Source organism: Aquila chrysaetos, chromosome 4, assembly GCF_900496995.4.
Source record: "Aquila chrysaetos chrysaetos chromosome 4, bAquChr1.4, whole genome shotgun sequence".
NCBI classification, from domain to species: Eukaryota; Metazoa; Chordata; class Aves; order Accipitriformes; family Accipitridae; genus Aquila; species Aquila chrysaetos.
In genome coordinates, this window is record NC_044007.1 from 9,379,565 (window position 1) to 9,405,337 (window position 25,773).

The following is a 25,773-nucleotide window of genomic DNA, read 5'->3' on the forward strand; positions in this document are numbered from 1 at the left end:
CTAGAAACTTGCCAGGGCCCCTCTAACAGGAGCCTCTTGCTGAGGTTTCCCTGACTTTGCAGGACCACTAAGAATTGCTTGAGATACCTCCACACATCAGAAATGCAGCAGATGCTGGGGAAAGACCTGAAAAACAGTTCCTTTTTGAAGCTTCAAGGCCTGATTTTTATGTACTTTGAGGGATCAAATTCTTTGCTCACAGGGTCATATACACTCCTCAGCTACAACAGTATCACCAACGAGGGCAGAGACCATGCCATTGTAACAGGAGCTACTCCATGCAATACTGGTACAGTCCTGGCAAGTGTGGAGCGGGTTTCTTTAATGCCTAATCATTTTTTAGTATAATTTTTCAGCAAGTATTGGCTCTCTGAAAAAACTATATGCTAGACCATGATTTGAGGATACCAGCAAAGAGGAGCAGAATCCCCAAAACAGTACCCTTACAGCTAGTTTAAGCAACCGTCTGATCCAATTTCCTTTTCTTGTTTCCAATTAAAACCATTTTTGCTATTTAGGTCAATCTATAAAGGTCCAAGTGCATTTAAACATGAATAGTGCTTTTTTAGCTCTTTCTATACTTAATCGGAAAACATTTTGTTCAAACTTAAAAAAAGGGGAAAAAAAAAAAGAATAGTCCCCATCAAAAATATGAAACATTAGTGTGACAGCTATGAAAAGTCCATGTTTTTTGAAACTCTGAAAGGTAGAAGGTTTTGAAGTGGGATAATAGTATTTCCCAGGAAACTGTTTGAAATGTCAAACCCTATATCAGCTGGGTTGAGTATTCCATGGAAAAACTAGAGGCAGCAAAGCACTGCTCTGAAGTCCTCAGTGTTCTGTATTCCTCAATACTCTGTAGAACAACAGCACAGGCAAGAAGTCTATTGCCATGCCAGGCTACCTTGGTTGGTGTTTCAAAAACAGTGTTGGACTATGAAACTTGACTGTGTTTAACGTGAAGAAGCACAGTATAAATAGATCTGCACTAATGAATATAGACACAAACCTTACAGGGAGGAAAAAGCACGTGGTGGAAAAGATTTTTCAGTAGCACCTTGTTTGGATTTTTGTTTTATTTCCAGAGTCTGGGGATCCCTGTGAACAGTTCCTGTGCAACTGCGACAAAGATGCCATTGAATGCTTTGTGAACGCACATATTAACTCTTCCTTGAATGGGCTGGATGTCTCCTTCTGTCCATCTCTGGTTACAGGTAATAATAGGGATCTGATCGATTGCCTCCTCCTGCCAGTTTTTCCGCTGGCATCAAATTTGACCCAACGAGACTGAAGCAGTAGCTGGGTGCTTTCCTGCACTAAATCTGGCAGTCCGTCCTATTCTCCGTTTCATGTGCCCCTTCCATTTACTGCTACTCAAGTGAATAGCAAGAGAGCAGAAGAAGGTGGACTAATTGCTGTCCTGGAGCAAGTCCAGGAGAGGTTACGGAGCTGGTGAGGGGGCTGGAGCACATGATGAAAGAGGAGGAGGCTCAGGGGAGATCTTTTTGCTGTCCTCAATACCTAGTGGGGTGTGTAGAGAAGATGGGGCCAGACTTTTCCCGGAGGTAGAGGAGCACAGGGACAGGACAAGAGGGAAGAGACATAACTGCAACAGGGAAATTCCAGTTAGATAGGAAGAAATTTTTTTTTAGGAGGCTCCTGCCAATCCTGTGAGGCTCTTGCAAAACTGAATGAATGGGTGATACTTGGGGTGATTAGTGACCCACTGAGGTCACTAGCAGGAATGCCAAACTAAAAATATTGCTAGCTCAAATTTCCCCTTAAAACATGCAAAAACTAGCCGGAAAGGCAGAAATAGACCCACTCTGCTCTGTTACTTCGTTTCCATCTTGGAAGGAAAAATCGTCTCTAAAGATGAAGGGGATATTTATCTCCATTATCGTACACTGATCTGTGCTCTGGAGCTGAAATTACAGCCTTGTAAGACTGAATACGGGTCCTGTGGGAACAGGGCTGGATTAAAAACTTAATTCGTATGGATTGCAATCAGAGCATGGCAGGGGGAGGACCTTTGAACTCCCAAGCTGAGACAGACGTGAAAAAGCAATGCTAGTTTTTCTAATCCTTTGGCTCATATTCACACACCCCAGTGCTAAGGGCAGATATACACATCTATATCATGCTCTGGATGGATGCGTGCATCCCCTCCTGAATAGGTCAAGGGACAAGAAAATGCCACAGGAAAGTTTGCATCAAAGCCTGAAAATTGTTTCATGTAAGCCGGTAATCTTTCACTGGGATCAGATGGCTGTAATATAAAGTATGGCAGTTCCAACACATTACAAATAAAGGGGAAATTGTTAGGTGCTAACAGGAAAATCATGCTGGTTTTACCACTGCTGATAAAGATAGATTCAATTTTAGCTCACTGAATACCTCCGATGATTTTAGGCTCCTGATTATATTTCTTAAGGGAAAAAAAATCCTTTTAATGAAACATTTTTATCTAGTGTTCACTCATGTTCAATCTTCCTGTTTAGCTGTTCTATCCAGTTCAGGCTTTGAAAAAAAGAAAATAAACCTATCTGACAAATTTCTAGGAGAAGGATTTTGGTAGATTCTTTATTACAGAGAAAAATTTGAATGAAGTGGGGATGTATTTGCTTAAATCTTTGCTTTAATAGGAACACATTCAGTGAAGTCCTGATTTGTACTATTCTGATTAAAGAGTGACAAACCCTCTTCTCACTCTTTAGCCTATGAGAGAGCTTTCTCTTTTTCAGAAACAACCAGCAAGAGAGAGATGACAACACTTCACACAGAGGGTATGTCCTTATCTCTGTAATTCTTTGACTGGAGTATACTAAATTGAGACCAATTTATACTCAGAAAAATAACCTGAGTATTTTAGAAGCTATGAATTCCTTTCTGAGAAGCAAAGACAAGTTTTAGCAAGATGTCAAAATACGAAAAGAAGAGAAAAAAAGCCTAATAAACCAAAGCACCATTTTTGTGACAAGCGTTTACTCAGGTGCACAGGAAAACTTCAATCAAATCACTCCTTTTTTTATGAGAAGGAATTCAGAATAGAACCCTGAATCTTATTTAGAAATAATGTAAGCAGAAACACACTAAAAGCAACTTAAAAATATTTTCAGATGGATCCTTTTCTATTTGCGTGCACATATAAGGCCCTGCTGCAACAAGGTTCCTAGCCAAGTGCCTGGATTTAAACATTCAAGTTTTCTGTTTAAAAGTTTAATTCTTATCTTGATACTTTCACTATAGGCCACATATTTAAGTACCTGCTGAAATGGGAATTTAAAGTATGCTGATTGCTAGCCAATTTCTCTTGTTTAGGTTGAAACTTTTTGTGATAGAGACTGAGGGATTTATTCTTTTATTATACCGTATGTTGCTGAGTAGAATTTAGTATCAGCAGTGAACAAATACTAAGGCAGGATTTTAATACTGCTACCACAATTCTCAATAATTAGGTTTTTATTTGCTATATTTATATCATATAATAACCATACAAAAAGCACAATAATAATAAGATTTAGAAATAAGTTCCATTCTGACAACTCTGATCATGTTATGCCAAGATCCAGTCTAATGAGCATCCTAAGCCATGACTCTGGAGTAAGAATGTTTTTATTTTTGCAGAATTCCTTCATCATGGGACTGACAAAACACAGGCTGCAACTGCATCTGCGGAGGAAGGTTTGCAACTTACAGTGCAAGCAGCACTGTTTTCAGCTCCCAAAAGCTGAAAGAATAAAATACAAGAATAAGCTGTTTGCTTTCTTTCTGCCCTTCTAAAAGGACTGTTATAAAAGTAGATATAAAGTTTGGGTGATTGAATTGAAGGCTGAATGAGAAGGTGCGGTTTTTCAATTTGTGCATGTGATATGCTTAACCAGTGCTCACAGTAAGTTTCCCAAGGGCTGAGAATGAGCACTCCATGACAACAACCTGTTTTCATCCAAACAGACCTTTTTTTCCCTGGGAGCACAGGTTGCAGCAGGTGAGCTGTTTGGCAGAGATGTGCTGTGTGGGTGCCAAGAACTGGACCCACAGCCAATTGCATATTTGTTGTCTTTAAAGAGACATTTAATTATACAAGATCAAGCAGTGGCATGAGGAAAAGTCGAGCATGGTTTGTTGCAAACGAGCCAGCAGGTTGGTGGGTTATTTACTTGCAATGTAGAGATCCAGGTTTAAGTCCCTCTCGCTCTGGTGCCTCTTGGGTGAGCTCCTAAACCACGAGACCAAGTGGTTCTTCTGACAGTCTTCATTTTTTTTCTGCTACAACCAATAGCTATCTTATTCAGGAATGGATCCTTGAAAAATCTCATTGCTGTGGTATGAGAAAACTGTTCTCTTCCTACCTGCATGGGGTGCACTACAATACAAGAAGCCATGGACAGAAATCATCCAAAAATCAGATCAGAAAGCAGTGGCTCTGGGAGGGCACACCTGCTAAGTGAGGGCCAAGTCATATAGTAGTGAAACAGAGAAGGAGACCGATCTTGGACCAGCCATTGTCCAATTTAGCTGATGCACTCTTTTAATGTGGCCCCATCACGACCAAAGCCGTACTGTCATGTACAGAGACCCCATATCTGCCAAGCACGCAAGCAATGTGCGCTGGATGGGTGCGACCGAGCCGCCGCTTAACTCAGAGAAACTCAGGAGTTAATTTGTGGGAGCAGGGAGAGGTGGAAAGTTGCACTTTTTGAGAACTTAAGAACCTGGTTTCAAGCTGTAGTGTGCTCTGTGTTTCTCAAAGGGAGCCGTTGCCCGAAGTGTGAATCTGGAATAATGAAAAACCATATGGAATTTTTTTTCTTTGTTTTTTCTTCTTTTCTTCTTCTCCCCTCCCCCCCACTTTTTTTTTTAAGAAACAACAGTTCAGACTTTAACAGGGTTTTTTGTTTTTAAAAAAGTGCCACATGCACAAGGGTACCTACCTGAAAAGGCTTTATGCTGTGTGTAAGTGCTGGCTGTTTCTTCATACCCTTCCTGTATTATCAAGGTCATTTTTTTTACCAGATATTTCTTGTTCTTGCCTAACAATAGCTCCAATATTGGCTTATGTTTTTCTTGCTGCTTCTGAGAGGCTTGGTAATAGAAAACTGCCAACTCCTGAAGGAGTGAGTGCACCTGTATTTGCACATCTGTAGCAATCTTTTACTTCCTGAAAAAACAATTACCTGTGCTCTCTAAAGAGGCATAGTTCATCATTAAGGCTCAAAATATTGCCAAGGGATAAAAACCTGTATCAGGAATTTTAGAAAGCTGAAAACCTATCACAGATAACATATCCAATCAGACTTTGAAGGAAACATTTGGAGAACCACTCACCATTTAACTAGTTGTCTCCCCATTTAAGCCCAAAGGAGTTTCACCATCGACAGCTGTGGGAACTGCATTAAACCAAAGCTAAGTACTACTCAGAAACTCATTTAAAGGCAAAGACATTCTTCTTCAACATCCTAACAAGACAAAAAAAAGATGCAGAGATGATTTTTTGGGTCATTTTATAGTTATGTTTATAATTTATCAAAAGGTAACTGACAAATGAAAATCATTTTATCAGGTAAAGAAATAAGTTAGAGGTTAGGGAAGTATTTGGCCTTGTATTTGGCTGTCCATCCATACTTGACTTTCAGTGCAGGCAAACACAAGGTGTTCATGAGAAATGTGGTGTCCTTCTGTGCGCAACAGTGAGATTTTTAGACCTAACCCTCTTTAGTGTATTTGTCTGTGAAATGGATTTAAAATTGAATCTGCCACTTCAGTCATATTTATGCTGCTTCTTTGTCAGTGTAAAGCACGTTATTTGAATGCAGCAAAGAGATTATTTTATCAGTATCCCTTTGTCTACAACAATCAATGTACCACTGAGAAAAACAGGTAAATCTCTGTACATGAAATTTCTGTCTCTTCCTGCTTTGCTGTAAAAGCTGTTCTCAGCAGCTTGACTCTTCATAAAAGTCTGTGCTGGCAACTTGTTTTCTGAGTTTACATTGTCTGTCTTCAACAGTGATTTTTTTTGAGCCCAGTAAGATGGTCCTGGGGACTTCCAAAGCCAGAGGTAAGAGTCTGATTACACTTTTGTTGATGAATCAGGCACTCTTGACTCCAGGTGAAAATGGATTTTGGTTTATGAAGCTCTGTGGTGTCACTGTCAAAAATCTGCAGCACAGGATTTCTGGATAATACCTCCAGTTCTTCTGCTGACTTGCACATCCTCCAGCAGACCTTTTATTTCTCGTAATTACCCTCTCTATAAAACCAGGCTAATAGTGATGTTTGGTTAAGGTTTATGATGTTTTCAAGTAAAAGTCACTCCAGAAATGCACTGCAGAAATGCAGCAGGTAGGTCACTACCATGATGCCTCTGTTTTTTGTACAGTTACCACAAGGGACCACAGAGGTACAGCTCCTGCTCCCCCCGTCCTCTCGATAAAAAGTCAGTGACTCTCAGCTTTCCTTTTTCTTTGACTGACACAGCAATACTTTATCTAAAAGCATGACAGTTAAAGATCCATGCGTGGTGACGACAGGGCTGACGGAGAATCAAATTTAGATCAGGGGCAGATAGCAGATACACAAACAATAAAACCCGGCTGAGAAGTATTAGCTGTTTGTTGCCTCCAGCCACTCATTTGCACTCCTCATCCAAGTATTTGTGAAAACTTCTTCACATAAGGTTTTCTGATATAATGGTTGGTCCTTTAAATTACTTTCATAGCATCTGCTGCCAGAAGGGTTCATTTTGATTTTGCTTCCTCCTTTATTACATAGAATTTCATGGCATTCTTTCCCCATGGAAAGAATTCAGCTTTTGCAGTTGTTACTGCTTTGAACACAGCCACACCAGTAGCTACAGCTAGAAGTGGAGCACCTTGGTAGACTTGGAAGTTTTCAGTAGCCCCTTTTTTGTAGAAAGGATCATTCAGGCAGACTGAAATGCACCAGAAAAATGTCAAGGAACACTGAATATGGAGAGTAGAAAGTAGTCATCTTTTGACTCTGATTACACTGTCTGAGCAGTATCCATGTCTCCCACCCCAATACAGAAATTTGGCATTGCGGTACTAAGAACTGGTCAAAATCACTAAATGTTCTCCTCCATTAACTTGACTGTATCAGTAAATCTGTGTGTTGTGTTGCAGATCTGCATGGCTCCTGGAAGATTACTTGTAATATCTATTCTCAGCTAAGTGCAGAATTTCCCAAACCCCGGTTTTATTTTCTACATCTAGTAGGAATCGCTTTAATTTCAACAAATCACTGTCAAACAAAGTGGCATAAAATATGCACTTTGCTGAGCTATTAAAACTAGCGTGTTGCTATTGATCCCTTTCTGCAACCTTTCATGGGCTTCATTGTGTTCTTAGCAGTACTTTCATTTTTTTAATCTATTCTCTTATCCTATGACAGGCTATTTTCAACACATACTAAACCCAGAACATCAGAGGGACAAATTTAATGAATTCGAGTCTAATCCAATTAATAAGTTCAGCCAAGTTATTCAAAAGGAAAGGCTTTAAAAAATGTGGAAACACACACTCACTGGTATTTTCAAAGTATTTTTTTGTGAAATGCCACATTCTTTATATTGACATTTAGAGAAAATGGAACCCTTTGATCTCTGTTTGATAACAGTGTTCTCATTTACAAGTTAACGTATATAAAAAAGGTTAAAAAAGAAAGAAAAAAGATGTTAAGAAATCTCCAAATTAAACAAAACATTCCTGCTCAATAATAAAGCTTCAGATAATCTAAAAATAAATACCAATTCAATTTTTAGGATAAAGAATCTCCTTCAAATTATGTTTCTATTCAACCTCAACTTACTTTCCCCTTGATATTTCCTTGTGGTTACAACACAGTAAATCATTCAGTTGCCCAGCTCTACATCAGTCAAATAATTTTCTGCCTTCACTAATGTTGCTCTCTGTTTTGGTACCCTCATGTGAACTGACACCTTTTTTTAAGCAATTTACTCAGAAAATGGCATCTTATGACATCTCACCTGCACTTCATCCCTCAGTATGGCTTACTAACCAGCAACCCATATTATTTTCAGCAACAGGCACAACTCTTTACCTCAGTATGCAACATATAAAATTTTAAAAAATAATCAGCAGTTAAACTGGTCATATTTAACCAGTAACTTTTCTTCTGAAAGGCAAGAGATGTGAAGAAATGACCAGTGTGGATACTTTTTGCTTTTCCAACTTTCATCTTGAATGTTTTTTCTCTATGACCATCAATTCACACCAGTTCTGCCTGAGGATATTACTCTGACTGGCTATCTAAAATGAAAATCTTGCTGTTTATTTTCCATGTCTTCTTCTGCTTTCCTCTTTCTGCTTATTCAGAAGAGGATGGATTTAGGGAAGCTGTGGTCCCGGTGGAAGAGATAACCACCTCCCCAGCCTCATTCCCAGGAGATATTAACTCAATGCAAGTCAAAATTGTCCCCACCGAGAAGATTCATGCAGGAACATCTGCAAGGACAAAAGAAAAAGGCAAGTAAAAAATGAATTACAGCTATTCTAATTTACAGCACTCCCCTATTCCTCTTCACAGCTATCTGAGGATTCAGCATTTCTCATGGATATGTAGAATAACACTATTTTCTCCCTAAATCTGGGATACAGAGTGCATAACCCTGATTGCACTGGAAAGGGCAGTTCACTGACCAGGAAAGCTTAACTAACCATTAATGAACAGCCTTCCAACTATGAATTAAACAAATGTTAGAGGACTGCCAACTGACTATGGTTCAGAATATGTACATTACTGAAAAAAGAGTTTATTCTACCTTTGCAAGTCTAATCTATGCATATGTCATCTCCAGAGACAAGCCCCACAAGGGGTGGCCAGAGCACAGCTTCCTCTGGAATAGCTCTGGAACTGGTACTGTCTGACAGAGGACCCAATGAACCTGCTGGAAAAGGTAAATTAAGGGTTTTTTTTCCCAGTTATAGCTAATTAAATATTCAGCTACCCCTATATTAAAGGGTAGGTGTATATTACATGTAAAGATTATAAACCAGTTAGACAAGCATATATGTATTGGTATTCATAAGAACAGGAGATGCAGTCATCTGTAAAAGCTTCCAACAGTTTAACTTCTTGCACCAATGTGCTATCATTAACATTTACAAAAAAGTATTTATGATTAGGTTATAAGTACCTTTTTCATACAGTACAAGATCTAAAATGAGCTCAGTGAATGTTTCCCCTTGCTTTTGTTTGTAGGCAGTAATTTAATCACGTCTTTGAGTTACTTTATTTTACAAGCAGCAGAAGCAATAAAAGGAACTTCCCCTGCTCATCACTCCAACCTCTTGCCAAAGTCTTGACAGAGCTGGCCTTTTTCTCACCATTTCTGATTCTGTTCCAACTCCTGCTCAGACTTCACAGAGATCCCACGACATTTCAGACCTGTCACTACTGTAAATTCACACTCATGGACTGTCCCATCCACCTTGTTAGGCTTCCCAATGGAGAGAAGCAGTCCCAGAACCAGAAAAGAGCAGACATGAAGAATCAACCCAGCCTTCCATCAAATTGGAAAATTTGATCATAAAATATCAGCTTTTAGGGAGCGCACATCGGTGCATGAACCTGGGGTTCGTTCTTAGTGAATTAACATGAGTGAGCAAAGACCCAAGCAGGCACATGCGCAGGGTTTCCTACTGGGGGAAGTAATCCAGGGTTGTCCCTGGAAGAAGCAGGGAGAGCCAGTCTAGAGCTGCAGAAGGGAAGATGGGGTTACTCATGGGAGCAAGAAGGATGCACAGGGAACAGAAGGCCCTCCTCTCTCCCACAATCCAACCATCAGCCCCTTCAAGTCCTTTCCCTGGCAAAGTCCGAAAAGAGACCCTCTTGACATCTTTTTTCTTGCTATGGAACACAGTCTGCTCTCAAATCTTAGGGATAATTCCCACAATATCCGTTCTTCCTGAGTGGGGAAAGTCACAGAGGGACATGGAGATGCCAAAACCTCGGCAGCACAGTAACCATTACAACAGATCACTGCTGCATTTGGGCTAGGGGCATCATAGCTCGAATTGAACTATATTTCAAATGAAAAAAAAACCCATTGTCATTGCCCACCTATCACTGTGCAAGCACAAGACGATACGACTCTATTTTCTGAATTAGCCAAGACAGTAGCTACTGAATACTCAGCTAGGTTTGAATATTCTAGAAGAAAAAATTAACTATGAAGGATTACCAAGGATTGCAAAGTACTCTCATTGCAATTCAATTTGACTTGTAATTTATATCTTCATAGGGTTCTCTCTCCCCTTTAAGTATTTCCCCCCCACTTCTGCTGTCTTGCTCAGTAGTATTCTAAGAGTCATAGTTCATGGACTGGAGCAATAATTTAGAAATAGTAATATGTTGTCTTTAAAAGATTCTGATAGCTCTGAAAATGCTTCTATCACCACAAGAAAGCCCCCAACCAGTGAAAACATGATGTGTCAGATAACATTTTTTGCTTTATAGTGTGTGAACGATTAACCTTTCTGCAAGAGAGAGAAAATGGAAGAGTGAAGAGGGAGCTGCCGCAGCTAGGAGAAATGCTGTTCTGTTTAACCGAGCGATGCCCAGAGGAATTTGAGTCTTACGGTTGCTACTGTGGCCAAGAAGGAAGAGGTTATCCTACTGATGCACTGGATAGGTGTGGGCTCTTCTATAATCTGCCATCAACTGTGGGTATTATTGGGGTGCCTATGGACCAAGCAAGATCAGTATACCTTTTGTTGGACCTTGTATAGCTACATATCAGTAGTCAGGCCACATTTTGAAAAAAAAAAAAAAAATCCACTTAAATACATAAAACATGAAATACTCTAATGTCACTAAGACACATTCTATTTTTGCATCAATGTTTTGGAGAGGACTTACTAACTTAAGAAAGGAGAACAATGGGAGGTAAATAGAGCAGAAGGAAGAGTATATCAAAAGAGATGAGGATGAGGGTTGCCATGAAACTTGGCTAAGAAGTGGTTTGGAAAGTGATTTTTGAAGAGTTAGCACATACATGTGCCGCACTGTCCTTCAGAAGAGAGTAGAGCTTGAGTGAAGTACTGCCTGAGCTGCAGCTAAGAGACCTGCCACAGCTGACTGTGTGCTATCATGGCATGGCTGACAAAGAGGAGGAATTCTGGAGTAATGCAGAGAATTCAACCAGAGTAAAGAAATCTCCTCTGAGAGTGTTGCATTTACAAGTAAAAATCTCTCCCTGTGTGGTAGTTCATAATCGGGGCCACATCAGGTCTAAGTATAGCACGTACTATACAGCACAGACATGTTTCCTACACTTGCACACAAATAAGACTGCATATGCATGATAGTCTAGATGAAGGCTAGTCAAGGCTCTCGCTATCATGATGCAGTTTTCAGATTTTCAGCCAACAATATCTGAACACTTAAAGACACTTCTCACAGTGGATTAGGTCACAGTTACAACTGTAATTATGTGTTAAAACAAAAACCCCTAAAAAACTACAGCACTGTTAAACATATGATACCAAAGGAATTAGGAAGGAGGGAGTTAGTGAAAGTAGGAACAGGTATTAGAGGAGAGTAGGAACAGTTTGGGGTGTTTTTATTCTTCTTTATGAAAAGCTTTTTTCATGATATGAAAACTAAAATTTCTCAGTTTTAATGGGCATTGAAAATAAAGAGAGAAAATAATTGCAAGTACTCTGTGATGCACAAAGAGTAAGTATTTTTCATTTACACCTAATGTTTATTTTAGGTGCTGCTTTTCTCATCACTGTTGTATGGAACAAGTTAAGAAACTTGGATGTCATGTGGAAAGAAGTTCAAGATCCGAAGTTCTGTGTTTTGATCATAAGCCAAAATGTAAGTTTGTGTTAGAGGAAATTTCTCAAGTCCTGCTGACAGTGTATCAAAGCATTACAGACTGAATGCCACCATGCCTGTGAGCTGCTAGAGCTGAGAATGGAGACAGAAAAATTTGGCTTACAAAATGTTAGCAATGTTTGCTATCAACCCGAGCTTTTTTCCTAGTTGAGAAAAAGGTTATTACACCACTGTGTATCATGTGACCAGTCAGGCTGCGAAAATTACCTTCAGATATTTTATGGTTGGACACAGAAGTCAGTTGTTGGTGTCTTTACATTCACAAATTCAACTAAAGCCAGTCAGACTTCATCTGCCCAGCACCTTGGTGTCAGGCTTATATTTAGGTGATTAAAGGTGAATTTGGAGACTAAAATTCAAGGCAGATTTGAAAATTTTATTTTCAAAATCTTATCTACCCACGGCAAATTACACATTGACTAACTGTAATTGCTTTCAAACATTAATTCTGAAACTTCTTTTTAAGGTATTGGTTGGAGCATGTGTGAGAAACTACTATGTGCTTGCGATAAGACAGCAGCTGAGTGCATGGCTTCTGCCTTCTTCAACGAAAGCCTGAAGTTTCCACACGGGCAAGAGTGCCAAGAGGAGAAAGTCTTATGTCAAAGAGACCCTTACGAAAGGCCTTCAATCGGCACAGAAATAGGCACTGGGATTTCCAGCTCCGAGGAGAGCAGTGAGGAGGAAGGTCCACTGTGGAGCGTATTAAGAAGAGCAAAGAGAGAGACACACCATCCTGTTGGAAACTCCAGAACTGGGCAACGTGAAGGCAGATAACCAACAACCACCACACGCAGAGAAACGGCACGGAGACTTTCACAGTCAGCCATCGCGTACCTTCCTCTTTCTTATCACTCTACATGCTGCCTTACACTTTCCAGCACACAAACGATGTAAACATAGACTAGGTATTAAATGATAGGCTTTATAACTCCTAACTGTAGTGAAGTTGTCACTATGGACCATCTATTTAGGTCAGCTATTACCTTAAATAATTATTTGACAGTATTCTGTACAATTTCATTCGAGTTCTATGTAAAAACTATTCTGATCAAAGACTAGTTTTTGTTAACCCTGTAGCTGGCTCAGACTGGATCTTGCTGATGGATCTTGCTAAGTATTTCAGGTTTTTAATTAAACCAATCTGCAATTACTCCAACTCCTTTTGCAGACATTCTTCCTTTACTGAGCTTAGCAGGAAACACCCAGAAGAAAAGCTAAGATAATTACATGAAAATGAGATCCTTCTTCCCTTCCTATCTAATTGCAATTTTCAACTCACAGAGTTTCTGCTGGTCAATCAGATTGTGACAGTAGAAGGCACATTCCTTGCCCCAAAGCTGTGTACTATGCATGGTTACCTCCAGTTTTGAGAGATTTCAGGATGCTAGAGGGAATAAATTGAAAGATTCTGCTTCCTGGGATCAACTAAAACTAATGTATTCTGAAGTATGTAATGTAAAGCTGGAATAATGCTTTTTGCTTTTTACTGAACCCAAGTTTGTCTGCTTTTTTTTTTCCCCAAATTCACCACTCATAAGATTCACCAGTTATCAGACTACAGCAGTATAAAAGGATATGTACATCCTTTTACTTGATAAGGTGCTAATTTAGACTATGCTTTGATCATAAAATATCGCCACAAGAAATAAAATTACTAGAACTTGGCTACTAATAACAAAGCTAAACAACAAAAAAAACCCAGCTAGGGGTCAAATCACTATTAATCTTGTTACTTTGATACAAAAGATGCACACAAAGGTATAATCTTTATATGTCTCTGTCATTAGATTTCAGTTGTATAGCACACAACAGTGCAAATACACAGCTTAAACCCAGAAGGTGACCTGCCCAAAATGACATATAACATCTTACTCAATGGGATTACTGATATTTCTGTATTTTCTCTGAGCATGTATTCGCAAAATCAAAACTGTACTAGTAAGGTACTTCCTCTAAGCACATCTAACTGTAAGACTGAAGGTTTGAATTCTTGATCAAAAGCAATCTGTATCATTTTAACTTCATTGACCATTCACCTGTTGACCTGCCATAACTGACTTTGTGCTGCATTTGCATCACTTGTGAGACCTTTTAAAAGTTAGCTTGATGATTGCCACTCTTTCATTCAGTTCCTTTGTCTTACACTTTTCAACTGCATCCTTGATCCCTAGTGCCTTATCTCACTCCCTCGGAGGCTGTAACAGCACCTCACTCTCACCAGCAGCTTCCCCAGTGCTGAGCACTGAGAGAAACAAAGCCCAGCAACACCCCCAATTCCTCCCCCCCCCCTCTCCCCCCCTCCATTTCTGAGTTCAGAGTTTGGGTTCAGTTCTGCATTATGTCCCAGCATAAATTCCCAGGCATCTCAGAAACTAGAAGCAGAAATCAAAACAAGGTAGTTTTAGTTCCCTCTTGAGGTGTCTTCAGATGTTAACCATGACAGAATGCAAAGGTCAGGTATGACATTACCCGAGACACTTGGATTCTGAGTTATACAATTCTGAGCCTGCAAACCCACAGCAGGATTTAAAAAAAGGTTAATATTGGTGTCAAAGTTTGCCTAGTTTACATATTGTTCTTCGTAAGTTCAACTGTGAAGGAGTCAGGTTTGTTTGTGTGATCCTGGACAGCCAGAAGCAAATTAGTAATTGATTTGAGGATCAAGTCATACCTGCCTTACTTTCTCTTGGAATTAGAAAGGTCTCCAAGAATTCTCACACTTAATGCTTTAGTTTGCTTAACAACAGCATACTTTTATTTGTTACTATTGACCGGAAAAAATATATGAAAAAGCAAACTAATCATTTTACAAAATATTTTTATTAAAAAGATTCCAAATTTCCCTTGCTTTTTAACCTTCTCTTAGAACAAAAGATTTAAACGCAGCGTAACCGAAGCTAGCAGTCAGTCGCCGAGAGGAGCTGCTCTGGAGCCGGCCCAGCCCGCAGCGGAGCGGCAGATCTTGGCGTAGCGCGGGTTTCGTGAGGCAGGGAAATGCCAGGGCAGCAGAGACACCTGCCAGGAGCCAACAGCTCCGGTGAGAGAAGCTGACGAGGCCTGGGCATTGCCAGAGCATCTGCGGCCATCCCCGCACCTATGAAGAGCAGCCGGGGGGTGGCAGTGACCAGCAGTGCTGCCAACAAAGCGGGCAAGCAGCGCGTGGCACATCGGCCAGCGTGGCAGCTTGCGCGGAAGGGCGCGCAGGAAAGGCGTCGTCACCTTGTCAGCTCAAAAGGCGAGTTCAGTTGGTGGTCATCACCCTCCCAGAAGGAGGTTAGCTATGGTACCCACCGGGCAGAAAGCTATCTTCTCTGCACTCACCAGAACTCGTGTGGCAGCCCAGACAAAACTCCTACGAAAACATGGCTGCAGGGCATTGCTGGAACCTTTCACTAGTACCTGATGGCAGCAGTGAGAACAGCTGCGTGAAGTGTGACCGAGTACATGATCTTCTCAGCCTGGTGGCAAAGTTACAAGAAGTAGAAAGGTTAAGGGGCATCAGGGGGTCTGAGAAAGAGATAGACTGGTGGAACCATGCTCTGCCCTCCGAGATAAGAAATGGGAACAGCCACAAGAAAAAAACACAAGATCAAGGGGATCCTGTATCTTGTTCCCACCAGACAGACAGCAGTAGCTTAAAGGAAAGGAGTGAATGGAGGCAAGTCTATGCTCGGGGCGGCAAGCAAACCCCCTCCTCGCCTACCTCGCCTTCCCAGCTACCTCTATACAACAGGAATGAGGCTCTGGATGCGGAATTTCAGTCAGTTGATGATGTGGATGATGGTCCATCTACACCAGAGGCATTGCCAATGTCAGAAAGGCCTACCCCGTACCATGACCATGTCCACGAGGAAAAAAGATGGGTTATAGTTATGGGTGACTCCCTTCTGAGGGGAACCGAGGGTCCAACATGCCAGACAGAGCCTCCTCTTCTGGAAGTCTGCTGTCTCCCTGGGGCCCGGGCTAAGGACATCACTAGGAAACTTCCTAGCCTGGTACAGCCCTTGGAGTATGACCCATTATTGCTCTTCCGTGTGGGTGGCAATGAAGCTGCAACACGTAGTCCAAAGGCGATCAAAAGAGCCTTCAGGGCCTTGGGATGGTTGCTAAGGGAATCTGGAGCAGAGGTTGTTTCTTCCTCTCTCCTTCCAGTTGCAGGCAGCCACATGGGAAGAAACAGATGGGGCCAATCTATTAATACATGGCTCTGTGGCTGGTGTCACCGCCACAATTTTGTGTTTTTCCATAATGGGATGGCCTACACGGCACCAGGCTTGCTGGTGCCAGATGGGATTCACCTTTCTCCAAGGGGGAATACGGTCTTTGCCCACGAGCTAGCGGGGCTGCTCGACAGAGCTTTAAACTAGACTTGACGGAGGAAGGGGATAATATCAGGCTTGCCCGTGACAAGCCGTGGGATGACACGCCGAGGCCGGAGGGACGGGGTGCTAGCGAGGGCCCTCAGCCTGTCGCTCTGAGACTTGCTGGCTCCACTGCAGCACACCTGAAGTCTTATGGAGAGGAGCCAGGGGCTCCTGAGGTAACAGGAGCCAGCAGGGAAACACAGTGAAATCCCTCAAAGGAATTAAGGTGTGCTCCTCCAAAAAGCTGACATGGCCGACAGCCCAGCTGAAGGACCTCGACACCAATGTGCGCGGCAAACAGGAGGAGTTGGAAGCCACAATGCTGCTAGAAAGCTACAACCTAGTAGCCATTACGGAACCTTGGTGGTACAAATCCCATGACTGGAGTGTGGCTGTCGATGGCTACAGGCTGTTCAGCAGAGACAGGCGAGGAAGGAGGAGGGGCGGAGGGGTTGCCTTCTACATCAAGAAACGGATAGACGGTGAAGAGCTGTCTCTGAAGAACAGCCATGAGCAGTTTGGAAGCTTATGGGTGAGAATTAGAGAGCGAGGCAACACAGGCAACCTTGTGGTTGGTGTCTACTACAGGCTGCCCGGTCACGGGGAGCTACTGACAAAGCCGCCTTACCCCAGCTACGGGAAGCATCGCGCTCGCTGGCTCTCATCCTGCTGGGGGACTTCAACCACCCCGACATCTCCTGGAAAAGTAGCACGGTGAGTTGTAAGCAATCCAGGAGGCTCCTGGAGTGCACTGAGGATAACTTCTTAAGCCAGGTAATAGACAGCCCTGCCAGACAGGATGCAATACTGGACCTGATGGTCACCAAGGCAAGTGAGCTCATCGATGATATCAAGATTGGAGGCAGCCTGGGCTGCAGTGATCACACACTGGTGGAGTTTGTGGTCCTGAGGGATATGGGTCAAGCAAAGAGTAAAGTCAGGACCCTGAATTTTAGGAAAGCAAACTTGCAGCTGTTCAAGGAGTGAGTCAAGAGGACCCCCTGGGAAACTGCCCTCAGGGACAGGGAGCAGAACAGAGCTGGCAGATCTTCAAGATGCTTTCCATAGAGCGCCAGAGCTCTCGATCCCCAAGTGCAAGAAATCAGGCAAGGAAGGCAACAGACTGGCATGGCTGAGTTGAGACCTGCTGGTCAAACTAAAGGGCAAGAAGGAAATGCACAGGCAGTGGAAGCAGGGACAGGTCTCCTGGGAAGAGCAGAGGGACGCTGCCTGGCTGTGTAGGGATGGTGTCAGGAAGGCCAGGGTGCAGCTGGAGCAGAACTTGGCAAGGGATGCAAAGAATAATAGGAAGGGCTTCGACACGTATATAGCCAGGAACGGAAGGACAAAGAAAGTGTACCTGCTCTGATGAGCAAGACTGGCAAACCAGTAAGAACGGATGAGGAGAAGGCTGAGGTACTCAACATCTTTTTTGCCTCAGTATTCACTGGCAACCTCTCTTTCCATACCTCTTGAGTAGACGGACTGCAAGGCAGGGACTGGGGGAGAAAAGTCCTTCCCATTGTAAGAGCAGATCAGGTTTGTAACCACCTGAGGAACCTGAATACACAGAAGTCTATGGGACCTGACGTTCTGCATCCCAGAGTCCTGAGGGAATTGGCTGATGTAGTTACCAAGCCGCTCTCCATGATATTTGAAAAGCCATGGCAATCTTATCTGCAGACAAGATTTTAATTAACTTTACTCCCCCCCCCCCCATTATGGTGTATGGAAAGAGGGCATTTCAGTACTTAAGCAAAATGCTAAAACTCTGCAAAATACTCATTTTTGTCCAGTGCTGAGGACGAGATCTGCATTACGCTGGTATGTTTACTTGTTTCAGAATTGGAACTTTCATCAGTGTTTTATCATAGTGATGAAAAACTATTTCATATCTCACAATATTTATAAATAAAAATGATAATGAAAAGGTCAGATAGCTAATTAGCTGAAATGAGAAAACCCGGCCTTTAAACAAGTGAATTAAGTGCATTGCTGCTTAATGATAAGACAAGCTCATTTCTCTGATTGATGATAGCAGTGCTGCTGCTCTGAAGCCTGCATTTAAAATACATGCTTTAGATAAAAAACCATCCATTTCTCCTAATTATTAGAAACTGTATTATATTCATGGTTATGCAAATAACACATGCATATGTTCACTCAGAGATGCTGAATTTTCTGATTGCAGAAAATCAAGTAACAGAGAAATTACAAAATAAATATGCTATTATTCAGGCAATGTTGTCATTACTTCCTTCAGGCTTTTTTCCAGTATCTCTTATTTCAGGAAGTATTTAACACCAAAGCTGTTCCGTAGAGTAATTGCTACCCCATGAATTGTGTTGATAAAGAGAAGTCTTAAATAATGTAGCTATGATTGGCTATATTTATTCATTCTTAGAGATCAGTGCTAAAATAATAAAAAAAGATAAGCAGAACAAGATGAGACATTTAGCACAGAGTTTTCTTTCTTCTCTCATTCTCACAGTAGCTCTACACTATATTTTTCAAAGATTTGGGGCATAGGTGGCCAAAACCTAGCTGTTTCCCCATAGTGAACAACTAATCTGTTCATTACTAATCTAAAAAGATTTCCTACTTCATTAGATACTGTTTTACTTATTTTAACTTTTTAAGCATTTATTCTCTGGCTGTAAACTGATAAAGTATTAAAGATTTGGGAATATGATTTCATAAAAAACTTAATATAATTTAGGAAGACATGAACTGTGAAAACCAGATTAGAGAAAGAAGACACCCATTCTCTAAAATCTCTTAAATATACACAAAGTTTTAATTAATTTCTGCAAAAATTAGGAACAGAGGAGCAAGGGAAAAAAAGATGACAATATAATACTCTATATGTTAGGATATTTCTCATGTGAGCTAGAGAATGTCCCAACTTCCTTAAAATAGAAAAAAAGAATTGTTCTTCCTGCTTCTTTCAGGGTGCACTATTAAAACTATTTAAATAAATGAATGCTACCAAACAAAGAGAGTAACAAACAACAGTATAATACTCAGCCCCATTAGATAGAATTACTGTTTGAAAGACATGACCTGTGGGTGAGCTGTATACAGATCTTCACACACACAGATAATGTTATTCCTTGAAATTGATACTACAAATCCAATACGTTTCCTAACCAGGGAGGCAAGCCTGAAAAGCATAGCTTATTTATCTTCTTGAAGCTTATTTGCTATTAGGAAATGATATTTGTATTGTTGCATTCTCAGACTTTGGTGGTCTTAGTAATAGTAATGGTTTAATCGGTTTAATCATAAATAAAAGTAGTAGTTTAATAATGGTATCACATTTGAAAAAAAAAAAAGTGTGTAAAATGATTTCTGGTTTACATGCCAAAAAATGATGTCATTGACATTTTAATTGTGAGCAATAAAAATTAACTGACACCTTAGAAAAGATTAATTTTAAATTTTGGTTTATTTTATTGCTTAAATGTAGATTGCACAGTGTATTCTTACATTTATTGAAACTGGTTCATTACATACAGTACATAATATAAGACCATCAGAACAACAGACAAATTAGCCCTACTCTGATTTTGGACAACAGGCTATTTCTATCTTTTGAAATTAACAAGGATTTAATTTAGTTTGAAGTGACCCACTACCAAAAGCTGTAATTTTTCAAAACGACATAATGGGAAAGAGAACCCAAAGCAAAAGCTGGAATACATATAAACAGCTGGATACCAATTCATAAACATTGTGACAGTACTCAATGTGTTGCAGATAGCACAGGGCCAGATGCATATGGAGCTTTTAAGTTCTGCAACTTGTCTCAAGAACATAAAGAGGTAAGTGAAACAAAGCAGCTTTACACTGTACAACAGCATTCTGAATTCATTTGGTTTCATTCATTAGCTACATATAACAATAGCTACCAAAACAATACATTTTACAGTCATTCCCATCTCCCAGCTGTCTAGAAAGGCCAGAGTGAACCAATTATCAACTTACAGACTCCCTGAATTTCCAGAAAGGAAGAAATTAAGTATCATGTGAACACAGTGTGTTACAAGCTCTTCATTCCCTGCACAATACCTGCACAACACCTGCATTTCCCAAACAAAGCTCATTTGAAGATTGAAAACATGGAAACCTGCCATTAGCATAAATGAAAAATACTTCATAAACAGAACAGAAAATGAAATGCTGAATCTAGTTATTTTCACATGCAGCATTCATGCAACAGAATTCAATCACAGAAACAATCCTGTATTTACAGCACAGTCTCAGTACTGCAAGAGTGCAAACAGAAATACATTCTTTATTTCTTAGACTCCTTATTTTCTTTCTGTACAAAAGTGCAGAGTGTTATTCTTAAAAAAAGACAGAGTGGATAAGTGTTTTACATTGTATCCCTAGGTTAGATTTATTATTTAAAAAATTACACTTTTTATATAGGCCCAAAAACTATTATGTCTTACCTTAAAAAAATCAAAAAGTGAAAACTAAAAGCTAGAGTCCTATTTATGTGTAGACTGTGGTCTGATCAGGCTGATACGCTGCAGCAGTAAAAATCACAACGGAATGCTGTAGATAAGGGGCTGTTTCGTCATCCACTAACAGCTGTGATTGCACTGTTAAACTGAAAAAAAGGTCTCAATTACCTTTTGAGTTTTGTGAATGCTTTCTGAAAGTCTCAGCATGTTATCTCATAGGTTTAAGTAGCTGATATTTCTCTGATGTTATGTCACATCAGACTTTTAAAAGTAGTCCAGTGGAATACTGCACTACAGTTCAAAAAACTTGAAATCCTTTTTACAGTGGGTTTGCAAATGCTCAAAACAGAAAATTAGCTGGTCTGATAACCGTTCAGATCTTAGAATTATGCAATCATAGATTAATTTAGGTTAGGGCTTCTGAAGGTCATCTAAACCAAGCTCCTGCTCAAAGCAGGGCTAACTGAAGTTAATCACTTTGTTCATGGCCTGATCACTGTTTATCTAAACTGCTGGCTAACTTAAATATCTTACATTTATTATAGATATTTGAGAACATTCATTCATGTTTGTGCTGCTTCAGTCAGATTCAGATAGATTAAGGGACTTAAACCTTACTGTTCATGGCATCAACAAAGGCTGTTTTTTCTTTTTGCCTGCAGAATTTAGTGAGTCATAAAGACAGCCTTGACAATTATCATCAAAAGGTCGTGATTTACTGTATCAGTTTTACTTTATTTATATTTGAATAGTATACTCAGATACATAAACCTATGAAAGTTACCATATTTTCCTAATTTCTAGAAAGGTTTGAGAAATGAAACAAAAACGAACACAGAGATGCATCTCTAAAAATGCTTTTGCTTGAAAACATAAGTAATAAATTCTTGGTCTTTAAATGGTTTCATCCAGTTTTCTTTCAATTTCTAAAATATCATTAAAAAGCTGTAATAAACTACAGAGAAATACTTCATAGAATATATTTGTAATTTCTGTATTTATGATTTAAAATGCCCTCAGTTTATTTTCTGCTATACTAAATATATCTCTCGTGTATTTATACTAAAGCAGACAGTAAAATACTACTGCATTTTCAAAAGTACAGTCTGTAAACCATAGACCTTAAGACATGAAAAATATTGCACAATTCAGTGCTTCAGGAGATTTCTCCTCTCTTATGCAAAGCAGTTAACTTTCAGCAAGAAACACAGGACATATACTGGGCGTATATATCTAAAAAGCATATTATATGATGCATCCAAAAAATACTTAACAAGTGTCCATTAATTCATTTACTGTACTTGAACACATGTAAGGTATTGGTTTTTTCCATATATTCCAAAATAAACAAGTTGACTAGCTATGAAAGCATGAACAAAAGGGAGCTAAGGTAGTGCTCCACTGGTTACATTTAATAAGATGAAGCAAGCCAAAAGCATTCTATTTAGATAGATAATTGAGGTGGAGAGGAGAAAAAAACCCAACCAAACAAAAAAAAAAAAAAAAAAAGAAAAAACCTTTAACAGGTTCTTCAGTTACATTGCCTCAAATTAGAGGAATTTACAGAAATACAAATTCCTAGAGTAACTGAAATATTCACCTACATGGCAAGACAAGTTTTAAATCTGACTTTTACAGGTACTCAAATATGAAAACGAAAAAACATGATATATGGAAAACCTAACTTCAGATATATTACAGAAGAAAACAACTCAAGACAGTCTCATGAGTTTGGCTAGAGTAATCTGTATTTGGCTCATGTCCATCATTACTTTAAAGTTAGCTTAGATGAAATAAACAATAAAATTTGAAAACTCATCTTGTTCTTTCTATTGTACTCTACTCTAAATAATGTCCAGCAGACTTCAGAAGACACTTAATACACACAAAGATCTGGAAACTTCATCTCATAGACTGGAACAGATTGGTAATGAGCATGTCCAGCAGTAATGGTCATCGTTCCTGAGGGGCTAGGTGGAGGACTGTGTGAGAAGAACAATCAATACATATAATTTATAATTATATGGACTGCTTTCTTTTTTATAACTTTATACACTAATAGCTGAGAAACAAGAGTAAACTACCCCCGCCCAATCATCAGTATTTTATCCTATTCCTGAAATTCTAATGAAATTATCATGCCTTGGGTTTTTTTTGTACTCTCGCCTAAATCATCAACTTCACTGATCTTATGGAACTATGAAAACGCATTTTATTACTAACAATACCATTTACACTGCACAACAGATGTGCACAACTCTCTGTAATAATGTCATGTACTATTTTGGGTGTTCGATATCTAATAACTTTCTTAAACAGATACAGCAACGGGAGAATAATTCTTCAATACTACTGATATACACAGAAATATAAGTACACTATGACATGGTTTCTGGATATTCTCCACTATCTAAAAGATTCAAAATACTAACAAGAAAATCAAAGTCACTATTTTAGATGATGAGTACTCTTTTTCAGTGTACTGGTTTTGCCTGGGATAGAGTTAATTTTATTTACAGTAGCTTGTATGGGGCTATGTTTTGGATTTGTGACCAAAACAGTGTTGATAATACAGGGATGTTCTAGCTGTTGCTGAGCAGTGCTTACACAGCCTCAAGGCCTTTTCTGCTTCTCACCCCACCCCACCAGCGAGTAGGCTGGGGGTGTACAAGAAGTAGGGAGGGGACACAGCCTGGACAGCTGACCCCAACTGACCAAAGGGATGTTCCAGACCATATGACATCATGCTCAGCAATAACAGTTTTAAAGGAAGAAGTAGGAAGCGGGGGATGTTTGGAGTTATGGCATTTGTCTTCCCAAGTAACTGTTATGCATGATGAAGCCCCGCTTTCCTGGAAGTGGCTAAACACCTGCCTGTCAATGGGAAGTGGTGAATTAATTCCTTCTTTTGCTTTCCTTGTGTGCACAGCTTTTGCTTTACTTATTAAACTGTCTTATCTCAACCCATGAGTTTTCTCACTTTTACCCTTCCGATTCTCTTTCCCATTCCATTGAGGGGGAGTAGGCCAGCGGCTATGTGGGGCTGAAATGCCTACTAGGCTTAAACCACAACATTCAGTTAAGTCAATTATTTTCTATTACATTTGTTTAAGAATACTACGACACGACCATTTGAAAGTAGTCACAATTGCTTTATAATTCATTATATTCTTCTTGCATAAAGCCTTACCGAATGGTGAGTTCCAGTATCTGTGCAAGTCTATCATGAAGCAAGTTTGCCTACGGAAAAAAAATTAAAATTGAATTATTAACTACTATATATTGAACCGAGATAAAATGAATGTGCTAGGCCATACTCAGTGAGTGTGTTCCACATCACCACATGGCAAACCTAGGCAGCATTTCCTGTCTCAATTTCTTTTCTCACTGCTGCAAGGATTCTGACCCCTGAAAAGGCATGTGAGATTAAGTGGACTTGCCTTGGAGTGCAAGGAATTATATAGCAGATTTTGCTGTTGCAGTCAGGAGTTTAACGAACCTGAATTACATTTAGTTATTCAAAATATATAATGGTGTATATACTGCTCCAGTTATCCCAGGATGAAAAAGGAACGGACTGTGAATCTAGATTTCAAAGATAGCAAGGAAGACATTAAGATGAAGAGTGTATGAGATTTCTATTCCTTTTCAAATGGTCTAGGAGCAATCAAAAGCACACTTGAAATAGCTGGAATCTTCCAACATTGATAATGGTAGAGAAAAAAACTGAAGACAAAGAACTGTACTTCTTTAGAAGTAACAGCAGCAGTGACATGATAACATAAATCATCTTTAGCCAACACATCCCCATTAATGCTTATACTAGTATCTTCAATGCTGTATAACATTTTTCAGAAACTCACTTTGGTTTCACATTGTGCTGCAATTTCTTCAAATGGTGCTTTTTGGAACTTCTCAATCACAAGACGCCTTTTTTCTTTTTCCTGTTCTTCAAGTCCATTGTTATCTTAAAAAAATAAATAATAATAATAATAAAAAAAAGACATATGTAATCTTTGGCTATCAAGTATAAGTGATATAAACTTCCAAATGTGCACTGCAGAAGCAAACAAGCACTGTATTTTAAGTGATGCATCCATACTCAAGTGAGCTGTCATCTGTCATTGCTTCTAAAGCAAAATGCAGATACAATTTTAGGGAGCTGGTTTGAAGACCCCAGTTTTGCCCCTTTCTTAAGTGTGTGCTTTAATTATGAGTACATCCAGGCTTCCTTTTGCTTTATTATTTGGACTCAAGACTGCACTTCTCACTTGCACACAAGTTCAGCTTCAAGAGAAAAGAAGGGAGTTTCCTCCCTCCCAGTATCATGCAGACTGGTCAGCAGAATTTTCTATTTGAATTTGGGAAAAGCAAGTTCAACTTCCATAGGCTGAGTGAACCTATAACCAGCTAGAACTTTCCAGCATCTAATGAATTTAAGTACCTCAGTGATTAGGCAGGTTTGGAAAACTGTCAGATTGAATTATTGTTTAAAATATCAGTGTTGTATTGTTTAAAACATCAATGTCTAATCCACAATTTGGACAGGATTTTGGTGGACTAGACAGCATTAATTAGCAATTACTTATAGTGACATGAAATAAGGAAACTGGATAATTTTGAGTTCTGGTAGCTGGGTCATTGTGAGAAAAATGTTCTTTTAAAAAATCGAGTGTTTCTGAAGTCCACAATGTGTACCTTACAATCTATTTTCTGAATGCACTGAAGACCTGAAAATCTTAATCCATAAAAATTATTTAAGTTGCTTTATAAATAATCACTCAATGGAACTTGAAAATCTCACATTATTTACAGCTTGGCCTATAAGGGCAAATTTAATAATGACAGGCATTTCCAGATGCTTTTCATTCAGTTACATTAGCTTCAGAAAATGAATTCACTAAAATTACCAGGGTATCATTTCAGAAATTCAGAAATAAATAACTAAAGTTTTAAATAAATTTACTAGCTGAACAGAAACAAATGTAATACTTTAATTATGTTATTCTGGCCACAACTTTTTCTCTAGGAATTCCACAGTAATCTGG

General features: G+C 39.6%; 2 protein-coding genes across 13 annotated transcripts in view; one reads left to right on the forward strand and one right to left on the reverse strand.

The window, feature by feature from the left end:
* The window catches only part of LOC115340630, a 46,347-nt gene extending 32,978 nt beyond the window's left edge, over window positions 1-13,369 (forward strand). For 3 of the 4 annotated variants that reach the window (XM_030012517.1, XM_030012518.1, XM_030012520.1), the window contains 9 exons: window positions 1,086-1,214; window positions 2,745-2,786; window positions 3,628-3,684; window positions 6,011-6,061; window positions 8,358-8,507; window positions 8,840-8,938; window positions 10,501-10,675; window positions 11,759-11,865; window positions 12,353-13,369. In XM_030012517.1, coding sequence (XP_029868377.1) covers window positions 1,086-1,214; window positions 2,745-2,786; window positions 3,628-3,684; window positions 6,011-6,061; window positions 8,358-8,507; window positions 8,840-8,938; window positions 10,501-10,675; window positions 11,759-11,865; window positions 12,353-12,663 — 1,121 coding nt within the window. In that variant the 3' untranslated portion in view covers window positions 12,664-13,369. The remainder of the gene's footprint in view (window positions 1-1,085; window positions 1,215-2,744; window positions 2,787-3,627; window positions 3,685-6,010; window positions 6,062-8,357; window positions 8,508-8,839; window positions 8,939-10,500; window positions 10,676-11,758; window positions 11,866-12,352) is intronic. The other variant, XM_030012519.1, reaches the window with a different exon arrangement.
* Window positions 13,370-19,682: 6,313 nt separating this feature from the next.
* EFR3A (EFR3 homolog A) overlaps window positions 19,683-25,773 on the reverse strand; it is a 97,662-nt gene continuing 91,571 nt past the window's right edge. For 8 of the 9 annotated variants that reach the window (XM_030011427.2, XM_030011423.2, XM_030011428.2 and 5 more), the window contains 3 exons: window positions 24,589-24,692; window positions 23,916-23,965; window positions 19,683-22,707 (listed from right to left, as the gene is read on the reverse strand). In XM_030011427.2, coding sequence (XP_029867287.1) covers window positions 22,602-22,707; window positions 23,916-23,965; window positions 24,589-24,692 — 260 coding nt within the window. In that variant the 3' untranslated portion in view covers window positions 19,683-22,601. The remainder of the gene's footprint in view (window positions 22,708-23,915; window positions 23,966-24,588; window positions 24,693-25,773) is intronic. The other variant, XM_030011421.2, reaches the window with a different exon arrangement.